The sequence below is a fragment of the Saccopteryx bilineata genome, chromosome 1 (genome assembly GCF_036850765.1).
Source record: "Saccopteryx bilineata isolate mSacBil1 chromosome 1, mSacBil1_pri_phased_curated, whole genome shotgun sequence".
NCBI classification, from domain to species: Eukaryota; Metazoa; Chordata; class Mammalia; order Chiroptera; family Emballonuridae; genus Saccopteryx; species Saccopteryx bilineata.
In genome coordinates, this window is record NC_089490.1 from 353,348,722 (window position 1) to 353,367,616 (window position 18,895).

Consider the following 18,895-nt stretch of genomic DNA (forward strand, 5'->3'; position numbering starts at 1 on the left):
CTAGCCATTCACTCCTTTCTCTACAGGTGTGGTGGAATGTCAGGGAATCTATGCTTTCCTTCCCTTTTCACTTACAATACAATGGCAAGAGCCATCCTGGTTATGCCAATCACACAGTACAGAGACTATTCTCACAATTTCTCTGCACACCTTAACCCAAATTAATAAAATGTTCTCCAAGCCTCCTAAAATATTAATATTAATTCTGTAGCCTTTTGGTACTTTACAACATCTGCAGGTGAAATGGCTCAGTGGCTCCTCATAGTGAAATTATATATACATAACACATAGATACAGATAACAGGACAGCAAATCCCAGAGAGAAGGGAAGAGGGAGTTAGGGAGAGTAGGAAAAGGAAGTGTAATGGGGGACACTGTGGTGGGGTTGAGGGTGTTATATTGAGTGGGACACTTAAATCCATGTTAACACAATAAATTAAAATTAAAAAAATTTTTTAAATAAAAAAATGTAGATTTCCCTCTCCAGATTGGCCTCTGTACCCCTTTCTTTGCCTAAAAGCAACTATTACCAATTCTTTATATAGTCTTACAGAAATGTTTTAATAATAAATTTTATGTATATATAAATATACATATGTATAATATATATAATTATCTTATAAAATATATGCAGCTTATGTTGTCTGATGTGTATATAGTATTCTTCATCTTGATATTTAAAAATAAACTTTAAAATTGTTAAACATCACAAACTAGAGAGATCCAGTCCTGGGATTAAATTTACATCATTCTGACTTCAAATTTAGTGCTTTATTATACACAGTGCTACTTCCTCTACCCTTGAATTTGGTTCTCTTTTTTTCTGAATATCATCTTATTGACATCTGAAATTTATCATGGTCTCAAAGGACAATAGATTCAGGAAAGATCAAGTCCCCATGAAGAAGGGAAGGAAGAGGAGCTTAGGTGAACTCAATAACATCAGGGGGAAAATACAAGTGCCAGCTCTTAACTGGCCCCTGAGCAAAAGAAGGAATGCTGGAAATAACTCTCCTAATCAGGGCTGGGAATATGGCCAACCTATGTAATCTACTCACACCTGAGAGATGGCAGCAGTGACCTAGTTTCAGGTCTAGCCATTAATGGTTCATATAAGACAGAGAGTAAGACTTCCTTTGTTCCTTTCTGGTTCTTCTGACAACAGAGCTGGAGCTCTTCAAATACTCAAGGACACACATGAAACATGGGCGTCTGGCAGCCAGAACAAAGAAGATCTCCCTATTTGTTATAGGTAAGGCTCCTTACCATGGGCCCAATCAGCCAAGGGTCTTTCTTTATGCTTAGTTGCTAGACTGAACAAAGTTTGAGCAGCATTGGTGGGGCACTTAATTCTATTCTTAAGCCCACACTGGAAAGATCTCATTAGTTTCTCTTTTCCCTGGGCTTCATTTTCCTTTTTTAGTGCTGGTATATCTGACAGATGAAAATCTAGAAATTGGATTTATTGGGCAAAAGATAAATATATATGTAATGTTTTTATATATTGGCAAATTCTCTTCCAAAATTATTTAACTATTTTATGCTCCGACCAGTTCATTTCCTCACAGCTCCATCAATAATATTTGTGACCACACATTTGAATTTTGGTTATATAATAGATTGAAAAACCTCAAATTTTAATTGGAATGAGATAAATTTAAAGAGTATGAAACACTAGATAAGTAAATTAGAGAAAAGGCATGCATTTCATTTAGACTTCTGAGTTTGTAATGTAGATGATTAGCAGCAGTTGGTGATGCCTTGGTATTCTATTTTCTCTACTTTAAGGATTATTTACACCTTTATTTTAGCCAAATCCATCTCACCTTTCAAGATCCTTCTATAATCCATCATGCAGCATAAGTTATGCTCTCCTATATGGATCTATTCTAAATTAATAAGTATATAAGTTAAATTTTGTATACACCATGCTGTACTTTTTATGTCTGTCTTCCCTCAATGTACCTGTAACTCTTTGGGAAAGAAAGAGTAGCACAAATTTTTTGTTTTAATATGACATAGGCATCCCTAAGAACCATATGTTCTGCAAAACTCTGTACCAAAAATTCTATGGTAAGTAGGGTTAAGAAAGACCACTCAAAATATATGCAACTTTGAAGGCAGAGTGTTAGGAGAAACAATAGTTGGTACCTAGAGAGACAACATAGATTGCCCAGGATTGCAGCTCAGTGGGGCTAGAGGTTTTCATAGTAGGCATTTAACATGCACAATAGCAGTAGAGAGAAAATAACAACAAATGCTTTACTTAAAACAAGGATATATGGTGCTGAGACAATGCAGAATGATGTAATATTCTGAACCAGTGGAACGGCCCTTATATAGTCATGTCATGGGAGTCACAGGAGCCAAAAGCTGCACAAAGCAAGGGGTGCCTCTCTTTGGGGATAGTGCCTTAGCTACAAGCAGTCTTTTAACATTTTCTTAAAACAGTTAAGATCGCTCCTGGCTAAGGCTCAAAGACATTTACTTCAGTGTTGAAGTTTATTACTTTATTCCAGTCTGGTTTGCTTTGCCCAACTGAAACTTTCATTTTACAATAAAATTATTCTCTAGTCTTTTTAGCAGTACATGAAAAATGAAAAAATGAGAAATACAGCTAAAAAATGATGGTGACTTGGAGTAGAGTGGTATCAGCAGCAAGTGAGTCTAAACTGTTTTCAGAGGAAGAATTGACTTTACTTGATGGGGGATTGCATGTGGGAAAAGCACTGATGAAGAGAAGTGAGTTGATTCTAGAAAAAGACCAATTCCTGTGAGATAGAATAGATGTGCTGAAAGTCTGGAGGAGAACCAGGATAGAAAAGGTTATGAAAGAGATATCTTTTTTGACCTTTTCCAGAAAGGTCAAGCCTAAAACCTTTTCTTTTATATCCCTGTTATGAATCCCCTTTCACCTTTTAGAAACATCTACCATAAACCTGCAGTAACTGATCATTCCTTGGGACCAAAGGCATTTATTATAACCAAGCTGTCCCAGAATCAGATATCAAGCCAAAGATTCAAGTGCAACTGAGGTATTGAAAAGAAACCATTCAATGAGTAGGGAATGCATAATAGAAGAAACTAAACAAAGAGGAAGAAGAAGAGGAAGGGGGGGAAAGGAGTAGGAAGAGAAGAAGAAAGAAGAAAAAGGAGAAAGAAGAAGAAGAAGAAGAAGAAGAAGAAGAAGAAGAAGAAGAAGAAGAAGAAGAAGAAGAAGAAGAGAAAGAAGGAGAAAAAGAAGGAGAAGATGAAGAAAAAGAAAATAAAACAAAAAAAGAAATTGGAGATTCAGCCTGATCCAGCAGGGAACTCCAGAGCATAAATAAAGCACAGAGTTTCTTCTAATTCAGGTGAAGGGAAGTAGGCTTTTGTACTCCCAGTCCAGCCACCCATTGGCTACTGGTGAGCCATGGGGTAGGGAAGAGAGAGAATTAAAACTCCCAGGAATCTCTGTCTCTTGGAGAGCATTCCCAGGGCCAGGGGCATTCTTCTGGAGGTCAGAACATTATAAAAGCACCATTAAAAAGTGACCAGCAGACTGTGGCACAGTGGATAAAGTGTCGACCTGGAAATGCTGAGGTAGCCAGTTCGAAACCCTGGGCTTGCCTGGTCAAAGCACATATGGGAGTTGATGCTTCCAGCTCCTCCCCCCTTCTCTCTCTCTCTCTCTGTCTCTCTCTCCTCTCTCTCCCTCTCTGTCTCTCTCTCCTCTCTAAAAATGAGTAAATAAAATAAAATAAACTTTTAAAAAAACCTACAGTAAAAAAAGAAGAGATAAAAAAAAGTGACCAGCAAAACTCTAAAAAATAGAACTCAAGTCAACATATTGTGTCCTTTTCAAGTTCAACATCTACCCACCAGTCTGAGATGCTATTACATTTAGTTTTTTCCAGATAAGTACAATAGGTTCCCTTTTATCTATGGTTTTGCCTTCCATAGTGTTAGTTACCCATAGTCAACTGAAAATATTAAATGGAAAATTACAATATCAACAATTTATAAGTTTTAAAGTGCATGTCATTCTGAGTAGCATGATGAAACCTTGCACCATCCCACTACCCTTGGGATATGAATCATCCCTTTGTCCAGTGAAGCCACACTGTATACACTACTCACCCACTTACTGGTTGTGTTGGTTATCAGATCAACTGTCATGGTATTGCAGTTTTTATGTGTAAGTAACCATTTCTTTTTACTTAATAACAGCCCCAAAGTCCAAGAATTTTGATGTTGGCAATTTAGGTATGCCATATAGAAGCCATAAAATGTATGAATGTCTAAGAAAAAACATAGCCTATGGAGAGTTTGTTACTCTTCTCAGTTTCTGACATCCACTGGGGGTCTTGGTTTCTCCCATGGATAACGGACGACTACTATAACTTAACACATCAATATTCAAGTTCATATCCCAAGGATATTTAATAATTATCAGAAACAATAGAGTCAAACACATAACTATGAAATAAATATTTTTTTATTTAATTCATCATTTTCAAAGTATCTTTGTTTTTCATAATAGACTCAGAACAACATATCATTATATAGAACAGTGATGGTTTTTATTCTTTATCTCCCACTTTTACAGGGGGTCTCTTTGGGATTGCTGGGACATATGCACAGGCACTATGCTAGATACTAAGCAAATAATAGTAAACAAGTGAGATATGGTGGCTGCTTTCAGTAAGAAATGTGTAATCAAATGTCTTTTTCAGAAGCACATTAAGAAATTATCAGATACGTATGCATTAGAGTCTTTGGATAAGACACTGATCAGCTTAAGGAAGTTTTTTTCTAAAAGCATGGACTTCATCTTACTAATTCACCTTCAATTCTTATTCCAGAAGGGTTAGAATTTTGAAACTGTTAGTCAGACTTTCTTCTCATCTTAATCAAGAGTTAATAGCCCCTCTTACCATCAACATCCCCAACCAAGTGCTTATAATTTTCATTGACATTTTCCACTTTGTTTAAATAATGATTAGTGAATTTTCTTCCTTATGTCTGAAAACTTCTCTTGAGTCCAGGTCAGAAATTCTCCTGAGAATCAGTTCAGTGAGAATCAAAAGTGAGGGGAGATGTAAAAGAATACTAACACAAAGGAAATGAAATCACTATTTTAAAGAGATCTCTTTATGGCCATGTTTCTTGAATCACTATTTACAATAGCCAAGACATGAAAAAACAGAAACAAAACTAAGTGTCCACTGACAAATGAATAAATAAGGAAACTGAGAAACACACATACACACAAATGCACACACAAAGGAATATTTATTAGCCATTAAAAAAGAAATCCTGCCATTTGCTACAACATGGATTGACTTTGAAGGCAGAAAAAGACAAATACTGTATGATCTCACTTATATGTGGAATCTGAAAACAAAACTCACAAACTTTTAGGAACAGAGTAGAATGATAGTTGCCAGTGGCTACGTAGGGTAGGGGAAATAGGGAGATGTTGGCCAGAGGATACAGACTCAGTAATAAAATAAATAAGTTCTTGGATCAAATGTACAGCATGGTGACTATAGTTAACAAAGAATATCTCTGAATTGTTTATCTCTGAATGAATTATGCAAAACGATAGAGGTGTTAACTAACTCTATTGTAACAACCATTTTGCATACATACATGTATCAAATCATTACTTTGTACACCTTAAATATACGAAGTTTTACAAGTCAATTATAACAAAACTGGAAAAAATCAATAAGTTAAAAAAAAAGAAAACTGGCTTGCTCCTCTAATTTTTGTCAGTAGGAAACCTTGGAGGATGGACCTCTGAGTTTTGTCCCTTTGCTCTGTAGCCTCACAGGTGCAGAAAAAACTGGAACCACAGTAAATCTTCCTCCAATTATGGGGTTGCAGAATCTTCATGATTTTTTGCACTCCTAAGAACTCCTCAAAACTCACACATGTCAGAAAGTAAACTTGTGACTTAACTTGAGAAAGAAGAAGCATTAGGGGAAATTGCTTCCCTACAGTAAACAGTAGGGACCAAAATAATCCTGAGACCCAGCATGGAATTCTCTAGAGCGATTGACACTGGCCCAGCCCAGAGCTTCTCTGGTGTGACTCATGCTATGCCACTCAGAGCAACTTTACAAAAACTGGTCCAGCCACAGTCCAGGGTTTACCTGGGATGTCTGAAAGAACCGTGGGACAAAGCTTCATTGAGAATGTGACAAGGCACAACTTCAGGATTCACTAGCAATGTGGACCAAGATAAGCAGAACCAAGAGAGTCTTTGCGATGCCTGGCATAGACGCAGTCCAGGGCTTTCCTGACATAACTTGCACAGACACAGTCATAATTTAGGAACTCCCTTGGAGTTAACCATTCATAGTCTAAGACTGACCCAGAGCAACTGACATGAACCAGGACTTCTCTGGCATTGTGATACAGACAAGTCTCACTGATGGGAGGTAAGTAAAGTGTGAGAGGATAGGGCACAGGTTTGAAATCTCTTGTAAAGAGGATAGAGGCTTACCACCAAAAAAAAAATATGTGTCTTCTTTGACACATTTCTGAGAGACAAGATAGGAGATCAGAGGTCTCAAGTAAAGAACATAGAGTTTTATAAGACTTGACAAATTAGGGAACCTGGGAAAGGATAGAAAACAATGATAATATATCTGTTGTGCTTTGGAATGTTCAAAGTTTCTGCAAAAATATCATCTCATTTCACATCCAGAAGCACCTTGTCAGGTGGGCAGGACATGTATAATAATCATCATTTTATAGCTGAGAAAAATGTAGTGCAGAAAACATCATATCAGTAGCTCTGTATCTCACAGCTAAAAAATAATAATAAACAGAACTATGACTCTGAATTTATGACTCGAAAGCCCTTGCCATGTGGAATCGGACTATCATTTATATGGTAGTATCATAGAGGTCTCTTATATATGTTGTCCAGGTCCAGTTGTTCCCTGGTGAAACAAAATGTTAAATCTCCATGGTGTTATCCATGAAAGGAAAAACTCTGGATAGAGACATAGTTGGCCAGGTAACCTCAACTATTTCCCCATAACTTCCCCTCCTGCTTAGGGTTCTCGCTCCCTTGCTCTCATGGCTGCAACTACAACTGCAGTTATCCATGGCTCTGTGCTTGCAAAACCAGCAATGAAATAGTACCTGAATTACATTGTACCGACAACCTTACAACAATGACTGCAGTCATACTGTTACAGGAAGTCTGTTTAGTCTTCCCAGAAACTTGCCCCCTACTATCTCTCTGCTACTTAGTAGGGGAAAACAGATTTTTAAAAATCTTTTTAAAAACATGCCTGAGTAGGTGGTGATGCAGTGGCTAGAGCATTGGCCTGGGAGGATGAAGACCCAGGTTTGAAACCCCGAGGTCACCAGCTTGAGTGTGGGATCGCTGGCTTGAGCCCAAGGTTGCTGGCTTCAGCAAGGGGTCACTGACTCATTGGAGCCCCCTGGTCAAGGCACATATTAGAAAGTAATCAATGAACAACTAAGGTGCCACAACTATAAGTTGATACCTCTAATCTCTCTCCCTTTCTATCTCTCTGTTTCTATCTCTCTGGGTGCAGGAAAAAAAAATTTTTTTTAAGAAAAGGAAGGTGAAAGATATGAAAGAGATGTAAATCTAGATCAAGGAAGGACATATAAAGGGAAGGGTTAAGAAGGATCATGGCAAATGAAGGAAAATACGAAATTGCCACTACAGGAAGGAGGCAGCTGCGAAGTCATGAATCATGCTTTTATATTGTGTTTTGTGCAGATCTAAAGTCCCAGGAAGATCCATGGCCATTTCAGGGGATGAGAAAAAAGGAAAAAGCCAAGTAAGCAGGGCTCTGAGCCCCTGCCCTTTTTCATCTTCATTGGATTTAAGTATTGAAATTCCCTGGAAGATTTATTTGGGGGAAAAAAGTGGGAGAGGGGGCACCTCTGCTTTAAAAGTCGAAAACCTACTGTTAGGTATGTGCAAGTTCCCTCCGTTTTACTCACTAGACATTGCTCACATGTTGTCTAGTGTCTAAGTAGTATCATCTGATTGTGTGTCATTTAGAAAGTCTCAAACTATGCTGTGCTGAAATTTTTCTCCAGTTTTAACAGTCATAGGTCCTGGCTACATTTCATTAGATTTCCTATCTATCCAATATTGCTTGACTATAAGGTTTAATTTAGAATCTGTCTGAACTATTGAAATTATAGTAATATCAATAATAATAACAATAATAATTTAAATTTGTGTAGTTTTATAATTCTACCTATATTTCCATATCTCTTACAAGACAATAATTTAAAACATTGTTAAAAGAATTTTTCATAAGCACTTAAAAATAATAGTGATTATTTTAATTTATTGTGGACTCATGACAAAAAACCCCATTTGCTTTTTAAGAGACTAGTATGATAAGCCAATTAATTCTTGTTAATATAAATGTTAATTAGTAATTCAGCATGCATGTATTTTTACTATATATATAGGTACAAGGCAAGGCAATGTATCAATAGATACAGTAGTGGATATCATTTGGTTTGTGTCTTCACGGATTACATAGTTTTCAGGAAAGGATATATATAAAATAATTATAATAAAAAGCCATTTTATAGTAAAGGCATTTTAAGATGCTATGAGGAATACAAGAGAAAGAGAGTAATTAATTATACCCAGTCGGAGGATGGGCATGGTCAGAAGAGATATTACAAAAAAAGTTGACATTAGATCTTGGATTCAACAGTGAGTATTGATATGGTTTACCTGCCTTTTTCTAAAGCATTTGATAAACTCATGAGGTCTTTGTTACTACATTAAAGAGATACGTTTCAGATAACAGGACATAAACTCTGTCTATTTATACCTAACTTATATCTGAAATGATTTAAAGCCACTGTTAACAATAATGAATAACTTTGCTATTTGCCCAAAAATTAGAGATTAAAAAATTAGTGTCAACTAATTTTGGAATATGGCTAAAGTGATGTGCCCCAGAGTCTTGTCTTTGTCCTAGGATATATTTTGATTGCATGTTTGAGTAGAGTGGACATCTGTGGCACACTGAATGATGCAAAGGTCTTATAATAGACTAAAACTTTTAAAAGTATCTTCTAAGAGCATAGCAAAAAATTTAAACAACATAAGTATACCTTGAAAGATGAAACAATGTACAACCTATAAAACACACACACACAGACACTCAAAGCTCTTACTTGACTATTGGATTTTAGTTCAACTAAAAATCCAATAGTGTCATTAAACTTCTATAAAAATAATGTAGCCTTAGGCTATGTTAATTACTAAACCCTTGGAGTTAAGCAATCCACTAGGTGCAGAAAGTACAATGGCAGATGAGTAGATTTGTCCTCATCGCTTTAATATGAGATAACATAAATGGATGTACACATACACAATTTTAAAAGTGTTCTAATTCAGGTTGACACAAAGTATTATAAGAGAATAAAAAAATAATCCCTTGGTTAGACCAAGGGAAGACAGGGAAAATTCACAAATAAAATTATGTTTCAGCTAATAATTGCAAGATGTGCAGAAAGTTGTACATAATTGCAAGAAGAGGTTTCCAAGATTAAACAGTCACGTGGACAAACACATGGACAAACACGAGGAGGCATGAAAGAACATGATGTGTGCATAGAACAGAAAATATTTTTCTGTGATCAGAGCATCAGCCATATAAGGGGTTTGAAACTGGAAAAATAAACAGATATCAGAGAAAAAGACCTTGTTAAAGGGTTTGCTCTTATCCCAGGGACAGTAGACAGTAAAGAGTGTCCCTACTCTTAAACAAGTGTACAACTTAATCAAAATTGGTGTTGGATCACGCACAGGTCACGGATGGTTTGAAAAGAACAAACTGGAATCAGGTTCCTACAATATTCCAGGCCAGAGACAGTAAGAGCCAGAAGCTAAAGGTAGTATGGAAAACGAATTAAGTGTAGGAGATGGATTAAGAATTTTTATCCCATTCCTGAGTATACAGTGGTATTATTATTTCTGAAATGGGGTAGATGGAAGAAGAAGTCTTGGGGCAAAGAAGGAAAATGAGTATAATTTACAACTCTTCACTGTTTAAATCTTGTGTATATTGTGTGAGGTTGTATTGTTGATATATGTAGTCTTTTGTATCTAAATTCCTTATGCCTGGAGCTCAATGTGCCTACATTCCATTTATACAGATATTCCTGATATTTTACACATTTTCTTTATTTTTTATCCATTTATTCAATAACAATTTACTTGACATCTACCTTGCTAGGAATTGGAATAAAAAATTCAATAGCATAATTTCTAATCTCAAGGAATATACCATCTTGAATATGACATGAAGACATAAATTAATGATTATTCTAAGATAAAGACTATCAAAGTGGTATTCCAGGTCTCCAGTGTTACAAATATCTAGAAACTTCCTCCTCCTCTCTAGAAATTCGTCTTACTCTTTGCTCTCTTACTACCATTTAATTCCAAACTCTCCAGGTTGTCCTCACCTGTGAGCTCAAATTTGTTCTTGATTTCAGAGAGAGAGAGTGAAAGTGTTGCCTGATGGTTAAATCCAGGACTTTGAGTCCGACAGCCCAGCATGCATATCTGGCTGTCAACACTTGCTGGCTGCCTAACCTTAGAAATTATGCAACTTCTCTGTACCTCACATTCCTTGGCTGTAATGTGGAACTAATAAAAATTTTTATATCTTTAGGCAGTTCTGAGACCAATTACACCTGCAAAACATTTGGATTAGTGCCTGGCACTTATTTGGTACTCAATGAATGCTCGTCCTTACTGTGAAAATGTAACGGTATCAAAAAAGTTTTCATAGAAGTGATGCCCAGCTTGACATTTTTAAAATGATTAAGATTCAGCAAAAATTTTCAAACAGTATTTTCTCATTGTTTTGCTTTTTACCTCCATCCTTCTTTCATCACCCTGACTTCACATCTCGCACCTTCTCAGGACTTTATTCCAGTCTCAACTTTTCAGTGAAGTTTTCTGTGACACCCCACACCTCCAAATGCCTATTTCCTTCTCCGTCGCTTTATTCTGTCCTGTTGTTTTTGTTTACTATCTAACACACTAGACTTTCCACTTACATAATTTGTTTATAATCTCTTTCCTACTAAAAGGTGTGGTCTTATGAGGGTAGAGATTTTTGTTTGCTTTACTTGCAGATATATTACCTTCAGTATCTAGAACAGTTTCTAGAAGACAATCAATGTCTATTGAATAAATTTTTTAAAAGAATTATTTGTTTTTATAAAAATGATAGTGCTCATTATAAAATTTTAAATCAATACAAAAAGTGCAAAGAAAAAGTTAAAAATTACAATTCAGAAGTAAATACTCCTATTTGTAAAATTAATTTAGAGACCTCTGTGCATACAGATGCAAGGCTTGATAGATGGTTTACAAAAATAAGGTTATTCTATAATCATACTTTAAGTATAAATGATTAAATTTAACAAATAGCAAATCTAACAGAATGAAAAAAGTGAAATTAAAGGAATAGATGAAGGTCAGATGATTATTTCTTCATAATAAAAGTTGTTAGTTTTTTAAAAATAAAGTCCCAACAAAGTTGTGAAGAACATTGTTTAGAATCATTAACTAAACTGTATATTTGAGTGAAGTACCCTCGTACTTCTTCCACTTTTTTTCTCACCTGGGTTATAATGCTGTTTTTACACTGTCAAGGTTTACATTTGCGTTTTGTTCAGTAACCCCAACTCCCACAATGAGTATTTGTTCCTTACCTAAGGGAGTTAGCACCCACCATGTGTCCTTTTACCATGGTCTCTTCATTCTTCCTGGATTATGTGTATTTTGCTTGACTGGAATTAATTGAAAAGTCTATTGTTCTAGATTGATTTTTAAGGTATTGCATTTCATGAGTTCTTGAATGCTTAAAAGCGTTTGTTTAGCACTCCTATACTCAAAGAGTATATTCCTGGCTGAATATGAAATTTTTGAATCATCCATTGCCCATGAATTATGGGGATGGCTCCATCGTCTCTGGGCTTTGAGAATTTTTGTGAACAAGGTTGAGGCAACCTAGTTTTCCCACTTTAGAGACCTTTCTTTTTTCTGCCATTCATGATTATATGATTTTTCCTCATCAGTAACTTCCCCAAGATTAATAACACTATTTAGTGTTAATGGTGTTTTATAAAGTTTTCCAGGAACATGGTTTGTCTTTCAGAGTTGCAAATTCAAAACTTTCTTTGATTTTAAAAAACTTATGTTCTATTTTTGCCTGTTTTTTTTCTCTTCCATGTGTTTTATTCTACCCTTCAGGAATATCAACAACGTGTATATGCTATCTTCTCTATCATTTCTATCATTTATTCATAACTGTTTTTTCTTTTTCAACTTGATTTGCATTCTTGTAATGTTTGTGCCCCCCCCCCCTTGTGAGCTTTGCTAGCTTCTTTTGCATCTTATTCCATTCTTTCATGATATCTTGGGGTCGGGCTCCTTTTTAAAAAGAGGTTATTTATATAATTCTTGAGGCCATAAAGCAGTATTTATCTGATCATTTCCTGTTTCCTTGTGATGTGATATATATATATATATCTTTCAACTTTTCAGCTTTGGTATTTCTTCTTTTCTTCCTCAGCATCTATGCTGAAGTCCTGTTCATTTATTTTTAGTCCTGTTCATGCATAAAGTTAGTTGTTTGCTGAAGCACAGTGTAGGGAGGAAAGGGCATGGTGACTGGGAGGGAGAGGGGGGCCAAGGCCCCACAGCTTCTTTGGATGTGTTGTTTTCATCATTCCTTGCCAGTCCATAACTCTCCTTTGGAGAAGCACATTGCTCAGTGGGGTCATGAAGGGGTTTGTGGAAATTGCTGCAGAGCCTCCTCTGAGCTCTGTGTGATGAGAAGGTGTTTGCACGTTCACCTTCCTCCTTCATCTCCTTCGCATCACCTCTAAAAGGTTCCCTGACCTGTTCAAATTCTAGGGAGATGGCCCTAGCCCATTGGCTCAGTGATAGAGCATCAACCTAGGGTGTGGAAGTCCCAGGTTCAATTCCCAGTCAGGGCACACAGGAGAAGTGACCATCTGCTTCTTTACCTGGCCCCCATCCCCCTTTCTCTTTTGCTCTCTCATAGCCATGGTTTGATTGGTTCTAGGGCATTGGCCCCAGGTACTGTGGATGGCTCTGTGGATCCTCCATCTCAGGCACTAAACATAGCTCCATTGCAGTATGAGTCCTAGATGGGCAGAGCATTGGCCCAAGTCAGGGGTTGCTGGGTGAATTTGAGCTAGGGTGCATGTGGGAGTCTGTATCTCTATCTCTCCTCCTATCACTTGGAAAAGAAAAAAAAATTCTAGGGAGATAAGTGTTGGCTTCGATTTCCAATATTTAGCTTTATAGTTTTTAGTAGCTTGATGTTAGACTATTTCTTTTCATAGGCAACATGTAATAGTTTTTTTTTTAATTTTATTGAATTTATTGGGGTGAAAATAAAGTATTCTTTTATCAGAGATTAAAAAAAAACACAAACAAGGGCTGCCTTGGCCAGTTGGCTCAGCGTAGAGTGTCAGCCTGGCATGTAGAAGTTCCGGGTTCGATTACCAGCCAGGGCACACAGGAGAAGAGCCCATCTGCTTCTCTACCCTTCCCCCTCTCCTTCCTCTCTGTCTCTCTCTTCCCCTCCCGCAGCCAAGGCTTCATTGGAACAGGATTGGCCCAGGTGCCGAGGATGGCTCCATGGTCTCTGCCTCAGACACTAGAATGGCTTCGATTGCAGCAGAGCAATGCCCTTGAGGGGCTGAGCTTCACCCCCTGGTGGGCATGCCAGGTGGATCCTGGTAGGAGACTGAAAGTCTGACTCTGTCTGTCTGCCTCCTCTCCTCATCCTGCTTTGGAAAAATTAAAATAATAATAATAATAATAATAAAAACAAAGGCTATGTTGAGTTTGGGCAATAAGTTAGATATGAAGTGGACTTTGAAAGGTAGATCATATTATAATATATAATAATTATAATGGCTTGCATTTATTGTATATTTATTATGTACCACTTACCACACAAAGTGCTTTAGACTTATTCCTTTATGTAAGTGTATAGTTATCAGAAAGAATTGCAGAGTCCCAATGTTTTTTTTAAGTGAGAGGAGGGGAGATAAAGACACAGACTCCCACATGCACCCTGACTGGGATCCACCAAGCAACTCCATCTAGAGCCAATGCTGAGAACCGAGATATTTTAAGTGCCTGAGGTATATGTACTTGAACCAACGAAGCCATCCTCAGCACCTGGGGCCATGCTCAAATCAATCGAGCCACTGGCTGAAGGAGGGGAAGAGGGAGAGAAGGGGTAAATGGTGGGGGAGAGAAGCAGAAGGTCACTTCTCTTGTGTGCCCTGACCTGGAATCAAACTGGGACATCCATACGCCAGCTTACACTCTCTCCACTGAGCTGCCAGTCAGGGCTTAGAGTCCCAATTTTAAGCTTAGTTATTAATACTATGATGAAAACTTGTTTCTTTTTCATAGGATTTAATATTATTAAACATACCTGCATATTTTAAGTTGGTCGTTACTAACATGTAACACTTGAGCTTTATATTCCTTGAGAGTGAAGACACAAGTCAATCAATACAAAATATGAAAGGGGTTACATGTAACACACCCAGATTCTCTCTATGGTCTGATGCTATCTTTGGTTTGTCTCCCCCCCCCCCCCCGTCACATATAACTACATGAAAAATATTTAGTCCGGAGAACAAAATAAATCACAGTTTCTATATTGTGTGTCTTCTTGTTTAAAATGCCATTGTCTGTATTTAAACATGAAGATTCCTCCAATATGCTGAAATCTTTCTAAGTGTGGGCTTCTGGAGATTGGACATATTCACTTCCCTCCTCAGGGATCATTAGTAACTGTTGGCTCACTTCACTTTTCTCCTTCCCATCCTTTTATTTTGTAGAATACATATCCTGACACTTTTGATTGTGCCTCAAGACCTTTCTCTTCAGGAATGTTTGGCCTGGCCTGACTCCTTTTTAGTGATCACAGACTGGTGCTAACGAAAAGAGAACAACAGACAAAAATCAGAAGATGTATAAATATATATTGTGTGCCTCAGTTAAGGCTGAAAAAATAATTAGTATTCTTCCCAAAAAAATTGTGACTCCCATAGTCAGACTTGTTTTTTTACATTTTTAAAAGTACAGCAGTTTGATCTCAACAACTATAACAAGAGAAGTAGAGAATGAGGCCATAGGAGGTTCCCTTCCCAAGGGTGTGGTAAAGGTCTATATCACATATGGAGACGTCTTCCCAAAGTGTGAATGCTAAATGAACTCCTGGGCAGAAGAATGATGTGGAGAAACTGGACAATTGTCAGTGAGTTTGTTCTTGTGAGCTTTACAGCTTTGTCTTCTGAACTACAAGCTCTACTCTTTCTCCTTTTTTTGACCATTTACCTGATTACCCTAATGGGCAATGTCCTCATCATCCTGGTCACTACAGCTGACTCTGCCCTACAAAGTCCTATGTACTTCTTCCTTAGGAACTTGTCCTTCCTGGAAATAGGTTTCAACCTGGTCATTGTGCCCAAGCTGCTGGGTACCCTGATCACCCGAGACACAACCATCTCCTTCCTTGGCTGTGCCACTCAAATGTATTTCTTCTTCTTCTTTGGGGCTGCTGAGTGCTGCCTCCTAGCCACAATGGCGTATGACCGCTATGTGGCCATCTGTGACCCTTTACGCTACCCAGTCATCATGGGCCGCAGGGTGTGTGCCCAGCTAGCAGCTGCTTCTTGGTTCTCAGGGTTTCCAGTGGCCACAGTGCAAACCACATGGATTTTTAGTTTCCCTTTTTGTGGCCCCAACAGGGTGAACCACTTCTTCTGTGACAGTCCCCCTGTCATTGCACTGGTCTGTGCTGATACTTCTCTGTTTGAACTGGAGGCTCTGACAGCCACTGTCCTGTTCATCCTCTTCCCTTTCTTGCTGATCCTGGGGTCTTATGTTCGCATCATCTCCACCATCTCCAGGATGCCCTCAGCTGAGGGGAAACAGAAGGCCTTCTCCACCTGTTCTTCCCACCTCCTGGTCGTCTCCCTTTTCTACAGCACGGCTATCCTCACATACTTCCGACCCCGCTCCAGCACCTCTCCTGAAAACAAGAAACTGCTGTCCCTCTCCTACTCGGTGGTAACTCCCATGTTGAACCCCATCATCTACAGCTTGAGGAATAGTGAAGTGAAGGCTGCACTGAGGCAGGTCATCCGCAAGGCCCTGGGCCCACAGACACTATGACTGACTTAGGCGGAAACTAAACAGGTAGAATGCAAGGACAAAGGAAAGAGCAACAAATTCCTCAAATGGGTTTTTGGACCTTCCACTGGGATCCATTTCTGAAAAGAACATGAGTGGTGAAAGAAAGAAAAGCAGTGGCCAGGGTCCCATGGAACTGTGATCTCAATGTCTCTGAAGATGCCACCAGTTTACACAGACTAGCTACCCATTTGAAGGTTGACAACTTCACTACAATTTGCCAGTTTTTATTTATTTTAACTTTTTGTTTTCTTTTAACTTTTCTTGAACTTCTTCATTTGTGTCACTTCATAGTCTTTTGCTTTACTTTCTTCTATTTATCCAAAAACTCTACCTGCAATGTTTAAGGATCTTTTGTTTACAAGGTAAAGTAATGATAATAAATAGTAGAGTCTTATTTCATTCTTTCACTCTTTTTTTTTCAACAAATTTTGAGTTTGAACCTAAAATTTTGACAAGTTTTTATTCAGTAGTCAGCATGCGTTCAATATTGTTTAGGCCCAGAAGATATATTGATGAATAAAACAGATAAATTTCTTGCCTCATGAAAATTATATTCTAAGTGGGAAAGAGAAAGAATAAAAAGATACATAAAAACTCCATGGGATTGTAAAGTAAACGTTTAGAGTGCTAACAAATGAGCAGTTCTTCCTCTGCTACTGCAATTGGTCTGTGCCTCATCTGAAGAAACACAATGCCACACCAATGAAAACTGCCTCAATCTCAAATTATCGATCTTGGATATGAGAATTGCTTGACAGAAGGGGTTAAAGGATTAAAGGAATTTTTAGTATAAGTGTACAAATTATAGGGAAATGCTGTGAATAACCCAAAGTTTCTTTGTTTACTAGATTTTTTGAGTAATCTTATCAGGATTGGATGAAGTCAACTGTTGCTTTTAAGTTTGAATATCACTCAATGTATCAACCCCTCTTTATGATTGTTTTTCCCATGAACATTGTGCAACTCTAGACCTTTGGAAAATAACAAACTTGAGACCTGGGCACCATAGCTTTGTGTAAACTATTTATAAGACTGTATTGATAATTAACAAAGTAAAATAACATTGACTGCATAGACATGTCCTCTCCACAAACTTTATAAACAACTCTGAGTCTGAGTTGCCAGGACCTCAGAGATTGGTCCCAATCTTCCACACAAGGTATCTCATAGCTCTCATGTACCAAGGGCTCCAGGAGGGTATCACATTCTGAACTATCACTATAGGAAACTGCAAATAAGAAGCAGATCACAATGTTCTGTTTGCATGATGACAACCACACAAATAAACATATTGGCATCAATGTACATTTACCGTCTCCAGCTTTAGTCAAGCTTTAATCATTATCTCACATTCATTATACTTGACCTTGGTATGGTAGGCAGAATAATGAGCCCACAAAGTTATTCACATACTACTTCCCAAAACCTGTACATATGTTATCTTATAAAATAAAAAGGACTTTGTAGATGTGATTAAATAAAGGATCTTCAGATGGGAAGGTTTTTCTCACCTTCATATGCCTATGTCCACAACTCTAGCCTGGTGGCCTTCTATACACAGCTACCCAATCCAGGTTCTAGTTGCCTCTCCTTGGTCCTTCAGACCCAAGGTTTATAATCATTCTTCATTCTTCCTGTCCTGGGATGTCAGTATTTCTTGTTGGTTTCCAAAACCTTGTCTTTCCAAAAACTTATAAAGATGTGTCCTGATACATACAGTATTCATGTCTCTAATAACAATGTGAAAAGTAAAGAAAAGCTCATAAATTCTTCTATATCATACCTATCCTCTTCACAACCCACCTCAATACACATGAATGTGCATGTGCTTGCACACATACATGTAGCACCTAAGTAGTAAGTGATTAAGTTATGTTTGTTAATTTATTATCTGATAATGCAAAGAGATTCAGAAATACCAAAAGAGAAAGGAGTTGGAGTAGGATCTGAGATAAACAGATATAATATATAGCATGATTTTTAATATGAGATTTTATAAATTCTAAGGTTTATAAAATAAGAATGTTTCTGAAGGGATTTCCTAACTCTTAGTTGCTAAAAGACCAACCAGAAGGAAGACTCTCCTTTTTAGTGCTCCATAAAGCATTCTTGTTGTTCTTCTTGTAGAGAGGAAATGTTGGATAAAGGATGGAAGGTGGGTCTACCAGCAAGGCCCATGGATGGGACTCCTACCACAGTCTAGTCTTGCTATAAAACTACTCAGTAATTCTTACAAGTAAGAAGCTAGCAGCGTCTCACTGACCATGGAAAACTCGCAGCCTGCATAGCAAATTTCTTGTGGCCACTTTTCTCAGAGCTTCCTTTACATCCTTGTTCCTCAGGCTATAGATGAGGGGATTAAGCATGGAGGTCACCATTGTGTAGAACACAGACACCAGCTTTTCCTGTTCTTTAGAAAACTTTGGTGTCATGTAAGTGACAATTGCTGATCTATAAAAAGGAATGACTACCATGAGGTGGGAGCCACAGGTAAAAAAAGCCTTAAGCCACCCCTCATCTGATTTCATCCTGACCACAGTCACTCCAATGTGGCCATAAAATACTAGAATTAAGGAAACAGGTATGAGGAGAATCACAACCCCATAAGGA

At 37.7% G+C, this 18,895-nt stretch overlaps 2 protein-coding genes across 4 annotated transcripts in view; one reads left to right on the plus strand and one right to left on the minus strand.

Annotated features, from left to right (window-relative positions):
* The first annotated feature begins 1,168 nt into the window (after positions 1–1,168).
* OR10A4 (olfactory receptor family 10 subfamily A member 4) lies at positions 1,169–16,781 on the plus strand. 3 transcript variants are annotated; one of them, XM_066253818.1, is made up of 3 exons: positions 1,169–1,252; positions 6,923–7,012; positions 14,926–16,781. In XM_066253818.1, the coding sequence occupies exon 3, from the start codon at positions 15,290–15,292 to the stop codon at positions 16,262–16,264; it is 975 nt and encodes a 324-aa protein (XP_066109915.1). In that variant the 5' UTR covers positions 1,169–1,252; positions 6,923–7,012; positions 14,926–15,289; the 3' UTR covers positions 16,265–16,781. The 3 variants fall into 3 exon arrangements, with proteins under 3 accessions (XP_066109915.1, XP_066109914.1, XP_066109916.1); XM_066253817.1 differs by lacking the exon at positions 6,923–7,012 and having other exon boundaries at positions 1,171–1,252; XM_066253819.1 differs by lacking the exons at positions 1,169–1,252; positions 6,923–7,012 and adding an exon at positions 6,114–6,428 and having other exon boundaries at positions 15,838–16,781.
* A 1,759-nt stretch (positions 16,782–18,540) lies between these two features.
* The window catches only part of OR2D2 (olfactory receptor family 2 subfamily D member 2), a 29,622-nt gene continuing 29,267 nt past the window's right edge, over positions 18,541–18,895 (minus strand). Inside the window, 1 exon segment of the mRNA XM_066252799.1 lies at positions 18,541–18,893. Coding sequence (XP_066108896.1) covers positions 18,541–18,893 — 353 coding nt within the window.